Source organism: Branchiostoma lanceolatum, chromosome 9 (genome assembly GCF_035083965.1).
Source record: "Branchiostoma lanceolatum isolate klBraLanc5 chromosome 9, klBraLanc5.hap2, whole genome shotgun sequence".
NCBI classification, from domain to species: domain Eukaryota; kingdom Metazoa; phylum Chordata; class Leptocardii; order Amphioxiformes; family Branchiostomatidae; genus Branchiostoma; species Branchiostoma lanceolatum.
Genome location: NC_089730.1, coordinates 21,140,791 through 21,161,929, shown reverse-complemented (window position 1 = coordinate 21,161,929; position 21,139 = coordinate 21,140,791). Strand labels below are relative to the sequence as shown.

At 41.9% G+C, this 21,139-nt stretch overlaps 1 protein-coding gene and 1 long non-coding RNA gene across 2 annotated transcripts; both read right to left on the bottom strand.

The window, feature by feature from the left end:
• Positions 1-616: 616 nt before the first annotated feature.
• On the bottom strand, positions 617-16,108 carry LOC136441674 (uncharacterized). The gene is made up of 5 exons (XM_066438109.1): positions 15,830-16,108; positions 8,048-8,217; positions 7,117-7,238; positions 6,413-6,520; positions 617-3,793 (listed from the first exon to the last, which is right to left on the bottom strand). Exons 1-5 carry the CDS (start codon positions 16,052-16,054, stop codon positions 3,168-3,170), a joined length of 1,251 nt encoding a protein of 416 aa, XP_066294206.1. The 5' UTR covers positions 16,055-16,108; the 3' UTR covers positions 617-3,167.
• Positions 16,109-17,998: 1,890 nt separating this feature from the next.
• On the bottom strand, positions 17,999-20,279 carry LOC136441698 (uncharacterized). Its single transcript, XR_010756912.1, has 2 exons — positions 18,597-20,279; positions 17,999-18,424 (listed from the first exon to the last, which is right to left on the bottom strand). It is a non-coding gene; the product is annotated as an uncharacterized lncRNA (long non-coding RNA).
• Between the last annotated feature and the right edge of the window lie 860 nt (positions 20,280-21,139).

The window sequence follows — 21,139 nt, the reverse complement described above, 5'->3', positions numbered from 1 at the left end:
ATGTTATGTTGATATTGCATTCTGTTAACACTTTTATATCAGTACGGGAGAACCCCCCCCCCCCCCCCCCCCTTAACTGAAAGACAGAGCTTCCAACTAAAAGCATTAGACACGATGCTCACCGATGTAGGAATATTGTACAGTGTTTATTGTACAGTCTGAGACTCCAACTAACACTAAACACACTTCATGGTCCTTCCAGTTCCTATTCTGGTGTAGAAAAAACAGCAATTTTTTACATTTCTAATTCATGACATACATACATGTACGACTGTGCAAAAATGGAAGTGTCAACAAAATTTCGTCTATGAAACACACGTTCTAAACTATCATATGAAAATGAAATACAAAATCTACAAAGTGACAGAAAAGGCTAGGGCTTGCTTATTTACAATTTTCACACTTAAAAGTACTTAATGCCGTGATCCACTGTTGGTGAATTTTCATGTTTGTGCTACAAATTTCGCCCAAAATCCTTAAAAAAGTTTGTTTTAGGGCATTCTGAAACAGGTGCTAAACCCATTGTTTTTTCAAACATTATCATTTGTCACTACGTACCTCTCTGCGTTCATCAGTTGAAATCTGCTGCTAAGTATAAATCAAGGAATGTAACTTATTCTTTCCAGTGACTCCCTCACTCAACTTTACACAATACATCAGAGAAACTTCATACATTCTAACAAAAGCTCCTATTGCAATTTCTATTGCATGAAAAAATAGAAACAAACATGAATTTTACCTGCTACTTAATATGAACATCAGAGCTGCTGTTTTGAACTAGATATAGACAGAGAAAAATTATATCTCACAAGGAAATGCTTTCTTACAAGCTACATAGGTCTCGAACAAAATGATACAAAGTTACAGCTTCAAAGTTTAACATCAACTCTCAATTCTGCAAGGTACTTTAAAACTGCCACATAAAGAAATAATATTATCAAGGTTTTCTCAAGAACGTCTTGAACACCTGAAGTGTGAATTCCTCATATCTTACTGATGCTGCACAAGGAGATCTTTGCAAATTCTCCCATTTTGTTTAATGTGGCAGTCTTTGGCTACCCAACGGAATAAGTGAAGTTGATGTTATATCACAGGGCCATCTCATAAGTCTGCACATTACTTCCCAACAGGTCCAGTTGTAATACAAGAAGACATTTTCTGCTAACAATTTGCATTTTCGACAAGAGACTCTTCCCTTGCTACTAGTACTCCGTCTTACGGTGTGTCATCGTATTGTAAAAAAAGCACAAGTCTATCTTTAACAAGCACATCTGTTCTCATGTCCCATTATATACATGGTATCTTACACTACTACCATATACTCTGTACATCTGAGGGAATAGAAAAAGCTCTGCCCCTTTGGGTGTTGCCAAAAACACAAGTTACAAGCGACTACGTTTCTGTGCTCTTCCCCTTTACGTAATTACACGACGCTAGTTTTCTGGTTTGCTTGTATTGCAGAACTTGAAATCTGACTCCATATCAATCAACTTGGCCAGACATTTGGAAGTAATGTCAGATCATCCAATCACTGCAAACTTCCAAAGTATTTCCAACACTGGGTGGAATTTGGATAAAGCCATTTGGTAGAAAGTTGGTCAAGAATGTGTGCTAGACCCATACAAGCATGGCTAGTGCTCTAGTGCACATCCTTGGCCAATTTTGTACCAAATGGCGTTGTTGAAATCCCTGCCAGGATCAAAGTAGGGACATGTAAAATTGCACAAACTTGGTACTGTACAAAGTTAATGCTGCAAAATAAGTTCATGGCAAGTTTGCAAAAAGTCTAACTTAATTTGGACCATTTTTTTTAGGTTAGGCTGCATCAGATTAATATCTGTGTCTTAAATTTGAAAAAAAAATGCTGAGTTTGAATATTTTGATACTGACAGAGTATGAGAGAAAGTCCTTAGTACACACAGTTTTAGGGAGTCAGATTTAAGTTTTCTTCCCAGCCCACTGTTTTCATATTGGCTTCTTGCTGAATTCTTACATCAGAATGTCTAAAACCTAAAAAAAATGAATTCTCGTGGCTTGAACTCGCCATAGCTGCCACATCACACAAAAACACGAAGTTATGAAGTTTTACTTTCAATTCGTGACGTCATCTTAAACAAGAAAAACTAAACTTCATTTAAAAAAGGAGACTTTCCTACATACAATACTTCAATTGCAGGGCATCAATATAGTATTCTTTTCTGCAAGCCAAATTACTTGCAAGAAGGCATGTTTACCTGCTCTTCTCTTAGGAAAAAAATATATCTTAGAAACCATACCTTAAACTGGTAACATTTTAGGAAAGCTTCCAAATCTGTATCTAATATTTCACAGTTGGCAGCAGAAAAGAAATAAAAAGTCCACAAAGTTGAACAATTATAAAACCAGTACAGGTAGACATAAAAAATACCTGCACAGCTCCAAGTTTACCTGCATATGATGATCCTCCATATCCAAACACCTGCCTTACAGTTCAGGCAAATTTGACAATGTACTCTGCTGCCAGCTTACATAGAGTCTTCCTACTTGAAGGCTCATCAGTAGAGTTTGCATAAAGGTGTCTTTTGCATAATGGAAAAATAAGATCCTAGTTTAACAGAAAAAAGTTTCTACAATGCGATGTTTGATTTTACAAAATAGAATTAAAAAATACATCCAAAGTTGCATGGTTGAAGATATCATCTTAATTACACTAACAATGTGATTGTTCTTAAAAATATCATAAAAATCCCTAATTGCACTAAAAACCATGATCATCATGGTAACTAAAACTATGTATACACACTTGACACAGTAATAGACAACTACTAATCTCCGAGACCCCCCCCCCCCCTCCGAACTTGGCTAGTTTGCTACAAGGTAGTTTGTTTGGTCATCAGTGTTTTCCCTCCCTCCCCCTTACAACATATAGTTGTCTTGCTCCCAACTTACTACTACTACTGTAAAAAAGCATGACTGTTCCTTTCTTGGTCCGGCTGTTCTGCGTGTGGTTGTCTCAGCAATTTGGTGTTGCACTCTCTTGGTCCTCTTTAATCTCCCCTCTTAAGAGTCTCTCACATTGCTTCCTTAAATTTGTTTCTCAAAATCCTCTTAACATTTTCCTGCGTTCCTCCCTTGGTCTTGCTTTCTCCCTCCCCCTCAAAAGAGTTTATTGGTTTGCTCCCTCTCTACTACTTCCCGACTGTGAACAACACGACCTTGTTTCCCTCGGGGTCGGTCAGTTCCATGTGGTCGTCTCCGACCCGCCTCCCCGGCAGCGTGAAACCCGACACCTGGAAGTACAGGGTCAAGTTCGAAGCCGTCCTCAGATTCAGCGCCGGCTGCCGAATCACGTAAAACTCCGCCCGCGGCGACAGCGGGTACATGCTGACCTTGGACTGACCTTCCTTCGTGACCCTCTCCATGGCGTCCGTCCCAAGGACTTTCGCGTAGAATCCCGCCATCTCCGCAAACTTTGCCTCGTCCTGCACGAAAACGGACAGCTTCACGCCCGCCGCGGGCGCTCCCGTGGCGACCCCGACCGCGGGAAGCCTGCCGCGTTCGTCGACATAAAACGCTGGGTCAGTCTCCGTCTGGTCGGGAAAGTTCACCCGTCTCCATGACGACGCAAGCCTCTCGTTGACCTGAGTAGCGCGGGATTGCATATTTCCGGGGAAGGAGAGGGTGAGGGAGATCGGCGGTACGACGTCCTCTGTTCGCCGGTTCTTCGCCGGAGGTCCGTCCTCGCGGTTGTTGCTCGTGGCGGCGCCGTTGTCTGTGGAGTTGGCCTCTCTCACGGTCAGGAAGGGGAATGCACCTGTGGAAAAGTCCAGATTGTTTTTTATATTGTTTATTCATAAACTTGTTCAAGCCAAGAGCTGTGAGAAAAGACAGGAGTTCGTCAAGGGAGGGGTTCCTCCTTAGGTAATAATGATGATTCAATGCATGATTTACATTATCCCTGAATGGATATAGATCATCCTATAGTTTTCTTATCCTATCAGAAATGTCAAAATCACAAATGTAAATAGCACCATGAAACATTTTAAAATTATGGTCTCGGACCGGAGTTTTTTTTACGATTTCGTATGTAGGCAGACACCCTCAGGTCAACAGGCTACAATTCCGCCAAGAAAAGTAGGACGGAAAATGTAATCATACCGCCGAAATGCGGTTTTCTGCTGCTTTCCGATGTATTTATTGGTATTTTCCGTTGTCCCTTTATTAAGGGTAGAAACCATAGTAAAATGTAAATTTTGGACCAAAAAATTATCTTTTTTTCTCACTTTTTTCATCAAACCTGCTTGGAAAAAAACAAGATTTGTACTCCGACTCAGATTCCGTCGGAACATTGTGGCATTTCAAATTCAGCAAGCCCTTAAGATTTGGGATATCAAATAAAGGTTATTCTCACATTTTACTCCATGTCAATCAACAAGCTCTTATGAATCCTAAACTACAAACAGACGGATACACACAAAGATACACAGACAACACAAAGACATATGCTCATCACACACACACACAAACACTAGGGGTGGATATCGGTTCGACTGGACCGGTTTGGACCGGAAAAACATGCGGTAACCGGTTCAAAAAAACCGAATGTCGTGAACCGGTTTTTTGGACCCGGAAGTCAAAACAAAGTAACATGTAATGCAACAAATATTTTTTTTCCGAGTCTGAGAGTGCCGCCGCCCGCCCGGCAGCGCTCGTGAGTGCGACTGTGTGAGTCGCACATGGGACCAGTTTTTTTTGAGAATGCAACTAGATTTAAAATCACGGTCGCACGGTGCGACAATCAAAAATTACGATCTGCGCCAGGATAATGGCTGCAGAACTTAGCGGTAAGCTGAAAATATTTAGGTATTCCAACGCTACCGTAGGTGAATTTTCTATCATGTTCCCACACCCGCGGTACAAAAACTATCCGTTCCTAGTGGCAAAGTTACCCATAGAAATAAAGGATATAAGTTTCTCTCTTTTGTGATGTATTTGTTTGATTTGTAAAATGTTTCAAACGCCAGAAATTTGCCGATGAAAGTAAAGCGCTAGCCGTGCGCTCTGCGTTCAGGACCGCCGCCATGATGATTGTAGACCGCAGCAGAATGCAAGGCCTGTTTCCTGCGGTCATTTTTCACCTGTTCAAGTGATAATTTTTACGATCAAAAATCGATGAATCAATTCAAGTGGAGTTTTATCCCCAAAAAATATTAAATTTTCCCTTTGTCACCGATATCATTTCAAAACTCATGATCTGCCCGTCATTATGGTGCTACTTTCATTCTGCTGCGGTCTAGAATCTACAGCCTTGAATTACAAAGCTTTCTCCATGCCGTCGGCCTGTCATTGGATGGCGGCGCCGCGGTCCTGACGCGCGAAGTTTGAACTGTGCGTTTCAAAGGAACCGAACAAACAGATAATTTTTGATCCTATTGAGCAAGAATTTCAAGGATATTAAAGTATTTTGGATTATTTGTAGGCAGAGGGTGGGGGTGAAAAAAATGCCTGTAAAAATGTTGAACTTGATGGCAGCAGAAAAGTTTCAAATTATGGAATGTGACTTTATTTGTTTTGGTCATGAAACCAATAGATACATTTTAGAGTTATCTATTTATTTATCATTCAAGGTTATGTGAATCATTACTTGCCTTGTTCCAAGTAAAAATGCCATTGTGTATTTTTCAACTTGTTGAACTTGAGGCACCGTGGCCCCCGGATTGGGGCCAGCCGGGGAACCTATGCCCAATTTTTCTAAAAATCCCTCATACTAGTATCATTTAGTATGCAGGAAGGTATTGAATAACTTGAATTGCCAATTGTTCTGCAGCATCAATGTAGGCTTTTATCTTTTATGATCTATTCAAATTTTTATTCCCGGTTGTTAATAGGAGTATTATTTGGTATGGCCAAGACTTTTGCTTGTTCTTCCAACTTTTTGTAGTGGTGCTCCTAGATTTTTGCTGGTGCTCCTAACTTTTTTGAGTTAGGAGCACAGTGCTCCTAGGTCTAAAAGTTAGTCTGGAGTGATTTTTTGTTTAGTTGACTTTTTGAGATCTCTGATCAAAGATGTTTGTTGAAAATGAAAGTGTCTTGTATCTTCTATCTGCCTGTTAGTGCTCTGTGTCTCCTCTCTGTATTGACAAAGAAGGCATCAAAAATAAGGTTAACATTGAAATTGGGTTGATAAAATGTAAGATTATTAAGAGTAAGATATCATCTAGACAGGATCAGGTTTAGGTTCAGGTCCGGACCTTAACCTAAACCTCTGGACCTGAACCTGAACTCGAACCTGATCGAGCCGAACCGGTATCCACCCCTAACAAACACACAAATATGCACACACAAAATCACAAACCTAGATGAAAATAATATGCAGACAGACATGCAAAAACAAACACACAAAAAAAAACACCTAAAGGTAAACCCAACAGACCTGAGAATGGGGCAATGACATGTAGCAGCGCCCCCTGTAGATCCTCACCCTGCCCTGCAGCCGTCTCCACCTCCACCAGACACTTGGGCGGGTTCACAAACATGGCAGCTGGGAGGGGGGGACAACACGCTCAGATTATCGGACTGTAACGCTTCAACAGAAAAACATAGCTGGGCTGGAAATATCTAGGTACAACTGGAGTGAGCAGGTACATGTATTTCTCACGTTTACATGTACCTTCACCTTCACCAGCCCAGGTACCAGCTACAAGTACATGAGCAGTGCAGGTAAATTTGCATGTTACCTACATTGTACACCAGGGCAGGTATGCAGAAAAAAAGGCCCTGTAGAGCTATAGGCTTTATAACTTAGAAAGCTGTTTTAGGGATATTGATAAACAAATCTTATGTTTCAACTTTTAACACCTAAACAGCTCTCTATAGTATACTGATGTTGATTAGACATCCGAGTTTCAACAAAGCAATAAGAGATGGCACACTTCACCCCCTTTACCCAAACTGCTTTGCAAAAAGGTTGGCAACAGACAAGCCCCAAACAATACTTCTGTCCCTTGGGATGAAAGAGCAACTATTACAGTTACACAATACTAGATACTGAATGTGAGGCAATCTAAGAGTAAATCTAACAAAAGAACTCAAGCACAAGTCTCTGCAAAGATAATTTCTAGTTCCTGTCGGACTCACGCTCTATCTTGACGACCTTGAACCCCATGACCTCATCCAGCTGCCCGTTGCTGAAGGCCTTCCCAAGGTCAAGGTAGGCCTCGTTGTCCTTGAACAGGTACAGCAGGTTGGTGGGGTTCCACCTGGGGGAGGGGGGCAGAAAGGACAACGATTGTACTCAAGGACTTTCATCTGGTAATGGCAAGTAAATCTAAACTGTATTATGTTTTGGATTACCTGATTGGTGCATACATGTATACATACATAATACGCATATTCAGCTGTTACAGTTAGGCGATCTAACCCGCATGAGGGCTGGGACCAAGGGTGATGCGGAATACAGTGTTATATACACACACAAAAAAACACATTTCAATGGAAAATGCACTAGAAGTTTAGAAAATTTAGTGCTTTGAACAAAAAATTGTAACAGCGTCAATTCCAATGTCCAAATCCAGTACTTGGTCCACATGAAGTGCGTTTGAATGATACTTTGGTATAAGTAGAATTAGAAGTAATTGAGATGATAAAATAATAATGATAAGGTTAACGTCTAATACAATACTAAACACTATACCAATGTACTACGTTACCGTATACCTAAGTTCTAGTGGCTTATCTCTTTTTAAAACACATGGCGACATAATTACATACTTCGTCCATTACATAAACATTTGTGCATGACTTAAAGTATCTAAAAGTATCCCGCTTTGATATTGTCTTACATCTCTTGTCAAGCTGAATTGATTTGAACAGAGCCTGACGCTCTTTTTCATACAATATACAGTCTAGTAATATTGCCCAAAATAGACAGAACACCCGTATTGTACATTATCACGGTCCAGGTATGACATATATCTGTATATGAATTATGATGATAGGGCTCCCTTGATTGGGTCATGTATGATGTTACAGCTCATTTGATTGGTTCATGTATGATGTTATAGCTCACCTGATTGGTTCACACTGTACATCCTTGGCCTGGCTCATGATGGTTTCTGAGACCTTCTTGGCATGGTCCTCATTCAGAGTCAGGGGCCCCAATGGCTCCAAGCACACCAGCCCCAGCCTGCCCTCCCCCGTTACCGTGGCAGACATGGTATGGCCCCAGTCTTTGTGAACCTGTAGTGGAACAAAACACTATTGTTACAGGGGGGCAATCACATGGTCCTCTTTCAGTCAGGGGCTCCAAGAACAACAACCTCTACCTGCCCTCCCCTATTACTGTTGATAACATGGTATGGCCCCAGTCTTTGTGAATCTGTAGTGGAACAACACACCATGGTAAGGGGGGCAATCACATGGTCCTCACAGTCAGGGGCTCCCAATGGCTCTAAGTACAACCTCTACCTGCCCTCCCCTATTACTGTTGATAACATGGTATGGCCCCAGTCTTTGTGAATCTGTAGTGGAACAACACACCATGGTAAGGGGGGCAATCACATGGTCCTCACAGTCAGGGGCTCCCAATGGCTCTAAGTACAACCTCTACCTGCCCTCCCCTATTACTGTTGGTAACATGGTATGGCCCCAGTCTTTGTGAAGCTGTAGTGGAAGAACACACTGTCGTTATGGGGGAGAATCATATACATGGTCCTCTTTCAATCAGCCGTTCCCATGGGCCCCAAACACACCAGCCCCAACCTACCCTCCCCTGTTACTGTGGGCGACATGGTATGGCCCAGTCTCTGTAGAGCTGTTAAAAAAAACAACACACAAACATTACAGGTAAAGAGGTTTCAAGAAACCCAATTTTTAGCTTCGTTAGTTTTAGTCTTTCTATACAATTATTACCTATATATATAACATTCTGTACTTAAAATAAACAGTTGATTGCCTTTTCGCAAATCAGAGTTTAAAAAAAAAAAGCAAACTCTTTAAACTTTAGATTAAGGTGGCAGAACACAGTATTTCGCCTATGGGGATTTCTATAGTTAAGGACCACAAACTGACTGAGGTCGACGCCGAAAAAAATATAGTACGGTGCATTTCTGAAGCACGACAAACGGATATGTTTAAATTGAGGGTACATTCTACAATATAACTGAAAACAAAAAAAAGTTGTGTTTTTTTTACGTTCTGGCGCCCTCTTTGGAATGGGGTCATGCGAGGTCATACGAACTGCAGCCGACTCACCCAGGCTGGCTGCTGCAAAGGTCACGCGCATGTATACACCGAATCGGCAAGCTTCACAATCTTACTCATACGATCGAAATGCCGACTTATTATGCTATCATTCAGTAAAGTTCATGCCTCGCTGGCTTTCACGTTCAAGTGTATACATGCGGTCCACGATTTAGTGCGCACTATTTTCTTACCCCGCGTCATAGACCCCGGGGGTCGCGGACAAATACTGTGTACTGCCACCTTAAACAAACTACATTTCAAATGTGTGATCTCCTAAAACAAATTCAATTTGCCTGCCACATCCCTCTCTCATGCCATATCGTGACCTCTAGGCCGTACACATGGATCGGAGATGGAATAAGCCATGCATTATTAATAACCACAGGAAACATGATTATGGCAACACGAGGACACACAAATACCATTGCCTGGTTCATGGAATCTAAAAATTCAGTCAAACCTGCCCAAGAAGACCACCCAGGGGTCCGATGAAATCTGGTCTGTGTGGGCAGGTGGTCACTATTGACAGGATTCTTAATGCTTGCGTCAATGGGAAGATTTATCTAAGGGGCCAGCAAGTAGTGGTCACAATGGTCACTGGCCAGGTGGTCCCTTTGCAGCATGTCGGCAGAACGTAAGCTTTTATGGTCATGTTTGTGTATTTAAGGTTAATATATCGTATATAGGTTCATTTAGTTGTGTTCTGAAACATATCTTAGTTCCTATGCCATGGCTGTTACTCCGATGCAACATTGACCAAAGAGAACAAAAGAGATTCGGCAGCTATAATAATAGGTTTAATAGCAGGCTAATTACCGTATGCGCATTACGTTCTGCCAACATGCTTCCCTTCGTAGAGATGGTCACTCGTACAGTTGTATAGTTTTGACTGTAGTGCTTAACTGGAAGATCAACACGAAAGTATGCCCTGGCCTTGGAACTCACTGTAATTTTTTGTTTATGTTTATTTGAACAATCTCCATTCGGCCACACAAATTTAATTTCTTGGTTAACAGATTTTTTTAGCAGGAGGACATCATTAAAACAGAAGGCCGGTGTGAAAACTTGCATCTGACCCTGTTCACTCCCTGAAACTGTGTGCACCAAAGTTTCCTCAGAGAGTCTGTTTTCATGTTGATTTTCCAATCTAGCATTTTTTTTAAAATTCTGTTAACCAAGAAATTAAATTGGTGTGGCCTTAGTCAATAGTGACAGTACCTAATACTTCTTAATTGCATTAAAATGTGTATGAGAAGTCAGAACCAAGGAAATGAATTAAAGAGGCCTAATGATTAGAACATGATCTATTTGACTGTACCATCATTATTGTTGGTAATGTCTGGGACTATGGAGGACTGGAATGTAATCATCATTATAACTTTCATATTGCACTGTAAACATTTTCTCAATGTCTCCCATTGTCTGAAGATGTTATTGTCTGGCATGGCAACTAGCAGGTGTTTGTAGACCTGTGCTTCTGTTACTTATCCGGCGTGGCGCTGCTATGGTGTAATGGTTGGGTGTTTGGCCCAGAGATCCTGGTTCGAATCCCTTGACATGCCCCGTTGACGATACCGTTGATGCTGTGCTATTGGGATAGGCACATGAATTTCCTCACTTCTCTCAGGTGAAAATGAGTACCTCGGATAGGACATTAAATGGAAATCCTGTGTTTCAGGAGAGCCACACCTCGAGCACATTCAAGAACCCACCACACTTATCAAAAAGAGTGGGGTCCTTCCCTGTGTGATGGATCTAACAACTCCTCCTCCTCTTTTTAACCTACGTTGTACTTGTAAGGGTTTGCATTTGTCATTTCATATGGCTGGCCCGGTGTATGAGGGAGTTTCAGGCATAAGCCTCAAGCGTCAAACCTCTGCACGTAAAAGAACCCAACACACTTATCGAGAAGAGTAGGGGTGACCCAGTGTGATTGGCCAAAAACACGAGCCGTAGCGAAGCCGCATTGCACTACTACTAGCTACGTGAAAAAGCATCATGCTTCACCTCAATTCAGGATGAACGGATAACAATTTCGATTTGTTTTTCTTATAATGTTTTTTGTTATGATTACTTGTGTCTCAACAATCCTCTGTAACGTATGTCACAGTTTTGTCATAAGTTTATTTTCTTTGTTATACTTATGATTTTACTATGTTGTATTCTGGGCCCCATTGAAAATCAGTTTGCCAAAATTGAATGGGCTACCAAGCTGTCTGAAAATTCCATAAATAGATAAAATAGATGACTGCTTTACCTTTTTAGTTTTATTAGATCTTACCCTATACATCTACAGGTCTGAGAACCTGGGAAACAACTTCCCGCGGCCCCCGACTGGATATCTGAGCCATCAGCGGTAATCCAGCCGACTGTGAAGGGAAATGTGTTTTATGCCCTTTCATCAAATCCCCTCAGCTCTCCGTTGCCGTGGCGCTATCGACCAGACAGCGTGATTAAAGCAACGTGTTTTTGTGATCATATCTGGCGACTATTTGGTATGCTACATGCTCTTAACTATAAAGAAACGTGATTTTGTGATCATATCTGGGGACTATTCAGTATGCTGTGCTCTTAACTTTAAAATAAGTGTCTTTGTGATCATATCTGGCAACTTTTGTATGCTATGCTCTTTACTCCTGATTCTACTAATCTTTCCATGTCTTTTAACATAACATTCATGTATCTCACCACTGACATCTGTAATATCTAATACTATCATAGGTCAGTTTGTTAGGTACATGTATATTGTTTGTAAACACTACATACTTGATAAACTTCTGTCTTTCACCACATAGAATAAGCAATTGTAACACAGAGTCTATCAATCTATTTTCTCTGCAAAATTACTACTTGGTCACAATGACTCTATACAGGAAAGTGCAATATAATCTCAATTTCTGCTGACATTGTGACAATTGTATGTTGGGCATTTTTAAAGTCCTGTAGTTTTATTCACATTTTAGATTATAATTTGAAAACCAACTACAGTAACAGTGTAACTACATGTACTTTCCAAGTAAAGTAAGTCAAGACAACTGCTGTAAATGCAGAAGTTTTTGAGGTGTTTTTATGTTTGCAGTTTTTGTTTTGACCTTGACCTCAACACCACAGTGAAAATGGCTGTTCTGTCCACCCCTTTGTTTCAACCACACAAACTTAGAACCACTGTGATTGGTATATTTTCTCTCTACCATGAAATCAAATCCTCACAAACTTATAACTAGTTACAGTACCCAGGTATGAACCATAGACTGGCCGGCTACCTTACGGTTCAACTGAACTGCACAATAACCAACAACCTCTCTTCTCATGTCGTTCTGAAGTCCTTTTGTCTGGGGGCTTGATGTGTGTTTAATTGACTGGGTGGGAACAATGATCTCTGTACAACAAGGGAATGTACATGTTTTACTTTTAGATTTCAATGGGAAAAAACACCAGAAGTCAACCTGAAAAAAATTCAGAATAACTGTTTTAATGGGAATCTTTGCGATAATCTCAAAGTTTCTGCAGCCTTTAAACATTTTATTCTTGGTTGAACAGAAAGGTTGAAAAAATATGTCAATTTGTAATCTTTGATTTCTGATTCTGAACACACAAGTTTTTTCAACCTGCTACCTGCCTGAAACTGCCTGTCATTTGGATATTCACCTCTGTATAATCATAAAGCAGCTAGCAAGCTTGTGTATAAATTATGTCCGAAACAAGAAGCAACACAATTTTGACAAGGCATTGAAGCGGCCCTTGCAAATCACATGTACATCCATGCAAAGTTCAGATGTAGACCTTCCAATGTGCCATCTTATTATCTAAGTTTTACAATTGGCAAACATTCACCTACTTATGAGAACTAGCAATATGACATATGATGAATTGTCCCTGAATGGAAGATGGGCTGCTCATCACACAGTGTTCTCACCAGGATTTTTTCACAGCATAGGGGTCAGGTACAGAAGGCCAACTTTGCGAGGCCCAAGTCACTCGCAGAGTGCCAAAGACATGATAACGGTTGGGAGTCTGGCATCTTCCTGCTCAAAATTTAGAAATTCATAACCAAATAAGACACTATTTCCTGCATTTTGAGGGACAAATTTTGTGAAGATAAGTTTCTCCTCTGTCACATTCTCATTCTAAAGCTTTTTATAAGACTTATGAAGGTTCTTCCCAGAAAAAACACTCCTATGCTCATTGAAACACAGCATCGGGGTCAGGTCACAGTATCAGGGGTCCAGATCATAGCATCAGGGGCCACTATTCTGAAAAAGCCTGGCGAGAACACTGTCACAGATTACTATTGAGCATTGTTCACACACAGAGCTATGATAAAGTGTTACTGGACAATCAGCCACATAATTAGGGATGGTCACTCAACTCACTGGATGCTATAATTGTAGCCTTCTGGGCAAATGTGACTGTGAGGTGGAAAGCCTGTCAGTCTTAATTTTCACACAACATAGCATCTAAAAATAGGACACAAACAATGTTAAGACATGGAAGCACACAGACACACTCACAGACACACACACACATAAACATGCACACACAGACAAATGCTAGCCTCCACCAGTCTCTGCGGGTCGCTGGGAAAATAGTAGAAATTGGCCAAATAGATACTCTCCAAGCAGAGGTTGAATGGGCAGATCGTCACCCATGGGCTAGCGACAAAAAATGACGGCATATGATAAAACTATGACGATCTGCCCATTCAACCTCTGCTTGGAGAGTACAAATAGAGTCTATTGTATGAAGGGAGTAGGCTACGGAGAGAGGGTCAAATATGCAACCCTGGAAATGTTATCCTCCATGGCCACTGCCTCCATGGCCAAAGTCCCCCGGCAAATGTTCTCTCTATAGCCGACGCTGTTAGTCTGGTAGAGACTAGACAAATGCATGCAGAGACAAACCAGAAAAAATGCTTCATTCACAAGGCGTACAGTACATCCTAATGCACTATAACATCCCACCCTGTACTACAGTAGCCTAGTAAAGTAAAGAAAGGAAGCTTACAAATCTTACTGGGGCATCTCTAAGACCACACCCACAAAATCTGCTGAAGTCTCAGAGTTGAAACCTGAGATCCCAGAGATAAGGATGTGTGTAATCTGATTCTCCTTTAAACCTGCCCTTTCTTGCAAAGGTCAAGTTCATGATGTGACCTTCAAAATGCTGAATGAACATCCTGCCCTTGATTGATTCCTGTAATTGACCTTGTGCTTGGCTGCTGAACTTACTATTTTGGTCTTTAACAAACTTAAAACTTAGAAGTTAGATGGTTGAAATTCACATTATATACATGTAAAATCAATTTTATTTCAAGGTTTTATTGTACAAATCTGTTTAATTGTGTCACTTAAGTTCTTCTGAATATTGTTTGTCTAGGTTCGAAATTCATTTTAGGCGAGTGACAATCAGGTGTTGACAGTAACTTTGCATTGAATCAACAACAAAGATGGTGTGAGTTTAGCTCTTTTCCAGTCTTCTCGAAAATATGTATCATTGTTACCAGGTACATCATTACTAGAGCATACTGAACAACTTGACTGTCGCTCTATCTAAGGTTTAAATTTAGAATGTCTTTAAACATATGACTGTATAGTGTATAGTGCTGGTTTTAGGGATTTGGGGTTAACGGTTGTAGATGTGCACAAAAATAAAGAAAGATTGATTGATTGGTTGATGATTGATTGACTGATTGAAAGGTGTCAGTGCTGACTGCAGTAATTAGGATTTCACGCTGTGGTTAGTGTTTGGTCCCCTGCGGTTTTGCGGTAACCCAACCTGGGGCTCCGCGGGGGCAGTGTACACACAGGCCCGACGGGCTGCCGTGTAGACATCGGCAAACATCCGGGGAAACCTACGGGCTCGACATCGACACAAACCCGCCTAGCTTTATTTTGAAAACCCGGGAAATGTCTGGGAAAATCTACGGGCATGGGCCGGCCAGGTTGACTTGTAGACACCGACAAATGCAGTGAAAAAAAAAAATCACGGGACCTAGTCATGTACAGGCCCGATGCCATGCCTGTACACATCGGTACATAGACGGAGGATTTGCGGAACAACACACCGACACGCCGTGGCAGGACTAACGGGACACAGCGCACTATAGCCCCGCCGGGCTGCCGCCCAGACATCGGTGAACCACCCAAGGAACTTACGGGGACAACCCAGCCACATGCCGAGCTGTGGGGCCAACACTTGGCACGGTTTCAGTCTCAAGTCTAACCTAAACATCACACAGACACCGCGTGCTACAGAACCTTCACAACACGCCGTATTTGTGTGCGTAAATCTGGGTCTTTATCTGGATTTCAGACCGCCACGAGGGATCAGAATCACGGAAATAAAACTGCCCGCTCTCTACTGAAGCGGACAGAAATGGGAGAGCTGTGTGAAGTGGGTTCGCCCCCCTCCCACAAAACATATCCGCTAGGGCGTTTTATACTCACACAGGCCAACATTACCAAACCTTCCGAGTTTTCTAGCTTTACTTAGGTATAATCATGTCTTTTAAGTCTTACACTGCAGATCTAGAGTAAAGATTTCGATCTAGAAACCCCAAAATCCCGGCTAAAACCGCGGGAAAGAGGAAGATAAAAGCGGACCGTACCAACTTGAGTTTTGGCGGTTTCTCCGAACGGCGCTGGAAACTCTGCATTCCCTCGCTGAAAGGGGAGAAGATCTTGTGCAGGAAATACTTCGGCGGGATGTCCGCATCCTTCCCGAGGAATATCCCCCTCGTCCCGTAGCTCGCTGGAGCTCCGTCGACCTCGTCGCTTCCCTCTTCGCGATCGTTAAAGATCCCCTCGCAGTCTTCCGTCACAAGAGACGCCATTTTGCTTCGGTCCCAGGTCGTTGCCCGCTGCTTTATTATGCTAATGAGATGCAAATGAGGCTGGAAATATTCGTGTAAACATTTGGCCACGTGGGCGGGGTTTAATTGGGCCGGACCAACTGGACGTGAGTGAAGGGACGTTATTTGGAGTACAATAACTCACAAAATGATGCTGTGAAATGCCAAGGGGAGAAAAATGTGTTCGCGGTTAAAACAAGGTGGTAGGAGGGCAGAAAACATAACAAAAATTCCGTAGTACAGTAGTTTCAATTCGAGACGTCACCGCGAAAACCGCGAACATAGAATCACTGCCAACATTTCCACTAATGTGACTAAAACTGTATGCATAACAATATCATACAAATTGCAATTTATTCAAATTGATACAATTAATCGTTTCAAAAATGCCATTTCAGAAGAATTTTGGCGAGTCTGTTTTTTAGCTGAAATCCAGCTAAAAGTTTCCGTAAAGAAAACTTTTCTTGCATTCTCAAACTTGACCCTGAAGAAGTCTGATCTTGACTTTGGAAATGACCCATACAACTATATAAAACTCTTAAAAGCCTTGGAAAGCTGCGCAGTTTTCAAATTCATCGCCAGAAGACGTCCGAGTACTTGACAGGAAAAAATACATTGCAGCATTTTATACTTTATGCATGTAACGTAACACATCCTTTACAAAAATAGCATTCATCAAAGTGATCAATTCTGACACACATTTATTCGCCCGAGTTAGGACCAACTCACAGCGCCCTCTTGCGACTGAAGTGTTGGATACCAAAACTGCAAAAGTCACCGGGACGTTAACGTTAACCCGTATTACAGTTTAACTACACATCCGAAGTCAGAAATCAGCTAGCCCCCACCAGGCTATGATCATGGAGTTTGAAAAAATAGGGTGAATATAGGGCCAGGACAGTCAGTCTGCGTGGAGAGTTTCGTTTTCCCAAATGGAACCCTTAATTTTCTCATGGCAAATCATTTTCCTCGTTGAATTCAAAGTCACACTGCACGAAATGGCCTCGTTTCCCGGCGTATACGTACCGGGATTTTTCTGTATTTTTGTCGGATACTGACGGATACTGACGGATACATGCGGATTCGTGTAAGGTATCCGACTATTTCCGCACCGGTATATGGAATATTTCCTGAAGAATCCGAAAGTAAGGGATTTTCGACGAATACGGAGCCGTACACTGTACGGAAATGCCACCGATCCTGACGGATACGAACAGGAATTTTTCTTAATTTTGGCGGATACTGACGGATACATGCGGATTCGTGTAACGTATCCGACTATTTCCGCACCGGTATATGGAATATTTCCTGAAGAATCCGAAAGTAAGGGATTTTCGACGAATACGAAGCCGTACACTGTACGGAAATGCCACCGATCCTGACGGATACGAACAGGAATTTTTCTGTATTTTTGGCGGATACTGACGGATACATGCGGATTCGTGTAACGTATCCGACTATTTCCGCACCGGTATATGGAATATTTCCTGAAGAATCCGAAAGTAAGGGATTTTCGACGAATACGGAGCCGTACACTGTACGGAAATGCCACAGATCCTGACGGATGCGTACAGGGATTTTTCTGTATTTTGAAGAAAATGGTGAATACTGACGGATACAGGTGGACCCAACAACGAATCCGTAACGGATCCGACTAAGTGCTTGCATTCCTAATTCAACTATACCCAAAACATCATTTTGAATGACAGGAAGTTTGGGAAAGCCTGTATGTAACATATGTATCATTTCATATCTCAAAATAATGTATTTCTAAGTTCAAAAACTATCAAATACAATACAATACGGAAGTACTATGTGGCTAAATGATCCATTTCATTTGAGACAGGCTGAGGGACATCCACATACTCAAAGCACCACTGCATATGCAGGTTAATGTCGGTAAATTGGGGTTGTGCAAGCACAATGTTCTGAAAAATTATGAAATGTATTACAATTAACACCATCACAACATTGTGGTAATATTTACTACTGTATAGTGCCCTTGGACCAAAATTATCTACATGTTCTAAATATTCCACTAAAGTAATAAAAGCCTTATTTGTGGCCAGCTCTTCGTCTAAAAGCCATCAGATACAATTATTTCAAATACAGAGGTTGAAAATAGAAAGTAACATTATACTGTCTGAAGAACTCCCATGATGACACGCCACATTTTAAACGTAAGTAGCATATGCCGTGGAACTGCATGTGTATAATCGTCCTCTCCCCATTCTCTGACTACATCTGAGTTCACTTCTTCCATGCATTCTTGGTAAGGGACAGGCAAGGCTGATTTCTTCTGTATCTGCATGTTGGACTCAGCTTGGAGTCCATCTTGTGATGAACCAGTTCCTATATGATAAAACCAAATGATGAATAAATATCAATTCACGTATTTAAGGAACATGTCACATGATTTTGACATGGGCTTCGTTTCATCACAGCAGCTACAAAAAACACGGGACAATGGATATCCATCATGCCTCTCTCAGCTAACATTGAAGTGTACCGATGATGGACTTACCAAAGGAGCCTGAGGTACTCAGCAGCTGAGCATCTGACAGTTGATTGCTTTGTTCCCAGCCAAGGTCCTCACAATATGTGCTGCATTTGTGAAGGAAGTATCTGCCGATGCTGTACTGGATATGTATATATAAATGGAAACAATGACAAATATTAAACATATCACATACTCGCATGTGTAAAAAAATGAATCTGGGCATCGTTGAATTGACTACGTAAAACTTACATCTATAACTTGAATATGATATTGATCAAACATGCACAGCTATAACTGAATGAAATAATCACTGAGGCACACTACTGCCTCCTTATAAGTTCTAGTTCACTATCCACAAACTGTGGGATCTTTGTGGGACAAATACTTATGACATTTTCTTCCCTTCCATATCTTTAATTATCTTTCCCTCCACTGCTTGCTATTTTGTATTTGAAACGTTAACCAGACACACATGTCTGCTGACCATTGGCAAGAACGAACAAATTGAAATTTTAAATTTCCTAGATCCTAACGCCGTAAAAGGGCAGGTCGGCTGGAGAATTCTTATGGTCATGCGAATGCGATGATATGTCAAGCCACAATAGGAGGATAACTGACGTCAAAACTAGTTAGAAACGGGAATTTTTCAATTTGTACTTACCAAAAGGCAGTCCCTCAAAATGATGAATCAACTCCCTACCAGCGTTTACAAGGGGGGAGGGGGGCGACGAATATTGCATGCACGAAGAAGACAACGTCGCAATTCCGTGCGTTTGAGTTTACACCGAATTCCCTTCGACTCTCAAGTCACTCAAAAATCACTGGTCGACCATGGTAGACTCTGGCGATGCCATGTTAAGCACAGAAGGTGATGAAACGCCGTTCTTGTCTGTGCTGTTAACCGAAAGAAAACCGTTAACGTTTGTCGCGCCCAGAAGTGTCTTGTGGGTAATTTGGATATCCGACACGAATCCGTGTTCCGTACACGTCAGGATCCGAGACAGCTCATGACTTCTAACATATTGGCAAATCTGAACTTCTAACATATTGGCAAATACATAAAAAAATGAAAGATCCGAGTAGATATTGTATCTGTACCCGAAACGTATCCAGACGTATACGGCATCAGAATTGCTGGATCTGAGGTGTTCCTGGTATTTGTCCGAATTTGCTCGGAAACGTTCCGTATCTGTACCCGAAACATATGAAGGATCCAGACGTATACGGCGCGGGAATTGTCGGATCTGAGGTGCATCGGATCCAATCGGAAACGTTCCGTATCTGCTATGATGCGCAATTCCGGATCTGTTGGATTCGTCAGGATCTGAGATCATGCCGCGTGCCGTGCAGTGTGTATTTGTTGGTCAGGATCCGAAGCAACTACCGACAAACAATCCGAACATCTCTGCCATATTGACAAATATCTAGAAACGAAGGATCCGCGCAAATATCCTCAGGTATCCGACGCGCATCACGGATCCAGACGTATACGGCGTCGGAATTGCCGGATCTGAGGTGTACCTGGTAATTGTCTGAATTTGCTCGGAAACGTTCCGTATCTGTACCCGAAACGTATGAAGGATCCAGACGTATACGGCGCCGGAATTGTCTGATCTGAGGTGTATCGGATCCAATCGGAAACGTTCCGTATCTGCTATGATGCGCAATTCCGGATCTGCTGGATTCGTCAGGAAATGAGATCATGCCGTGCCGCGTGTATTTATTCGTCAGGATTCGAAGCAACTACCGACATACAAACAATCCGAACATTCCAAATATCAAAAAACGAGGGATCCGCGCAAATATCTTCGGGTATCCGAGGCGCATCACGAATCCAGAAGAATACGGCGTCGGAATTAGTCGGATCTGCGGGCACTTCAGTATCCGAGCAGTGAACTGGGATTTTTCCGGATTCGCTCGGAAACGCCATGAGGCCCGATTCCGGATACGTCGGATCCGTCAGGATACGTGGCCATTTCGTGCAGTGTCATATGCATCATTCAATGAGTCCTAGGACCAAAAGATTCGAAATGACATGTAACGTTACAGCAGACTTCAAAAAGTCTATTTTTTTCACCTTCATCGTCGAAATTTATAATCGATATGTTGTCACGTCTGATTCATAATAGATTTTTTTTTTTTGCGCAAACTATAAAGGTAGAAATCTAGTACATGTATTGCATTCCATAAATATGCTGTAAATGCATTTAAGTTCGCGTGGTTTTTATTTCTCTTTGAGGCGAAAATGAGGTGTTGGCGGTGGTTTTCTGTTTGCGGCAGCGCTATAGTCACATGCTGCTACAGTGGTGGACAAAAATGTTTGCGGTGGTTTTAAGTTCGTGGTAAAACGGTCGCCGCGAAAACAGCGAACATAGAACCGCCGCGAACATTTCTGCATTTACAGTATCAACGAATATTGTCCGCTTATGACTCAGCTTGTATAATCGACCCCGCCCTAAACACCTTTAAACACGCACCTGAGCGGCTGTACTTTGATCCTCCCACCTGTTCAACCGCGCATTCACGGTGCGGATCAGGTATCACCTAGATAAACAACACGCTCCGAT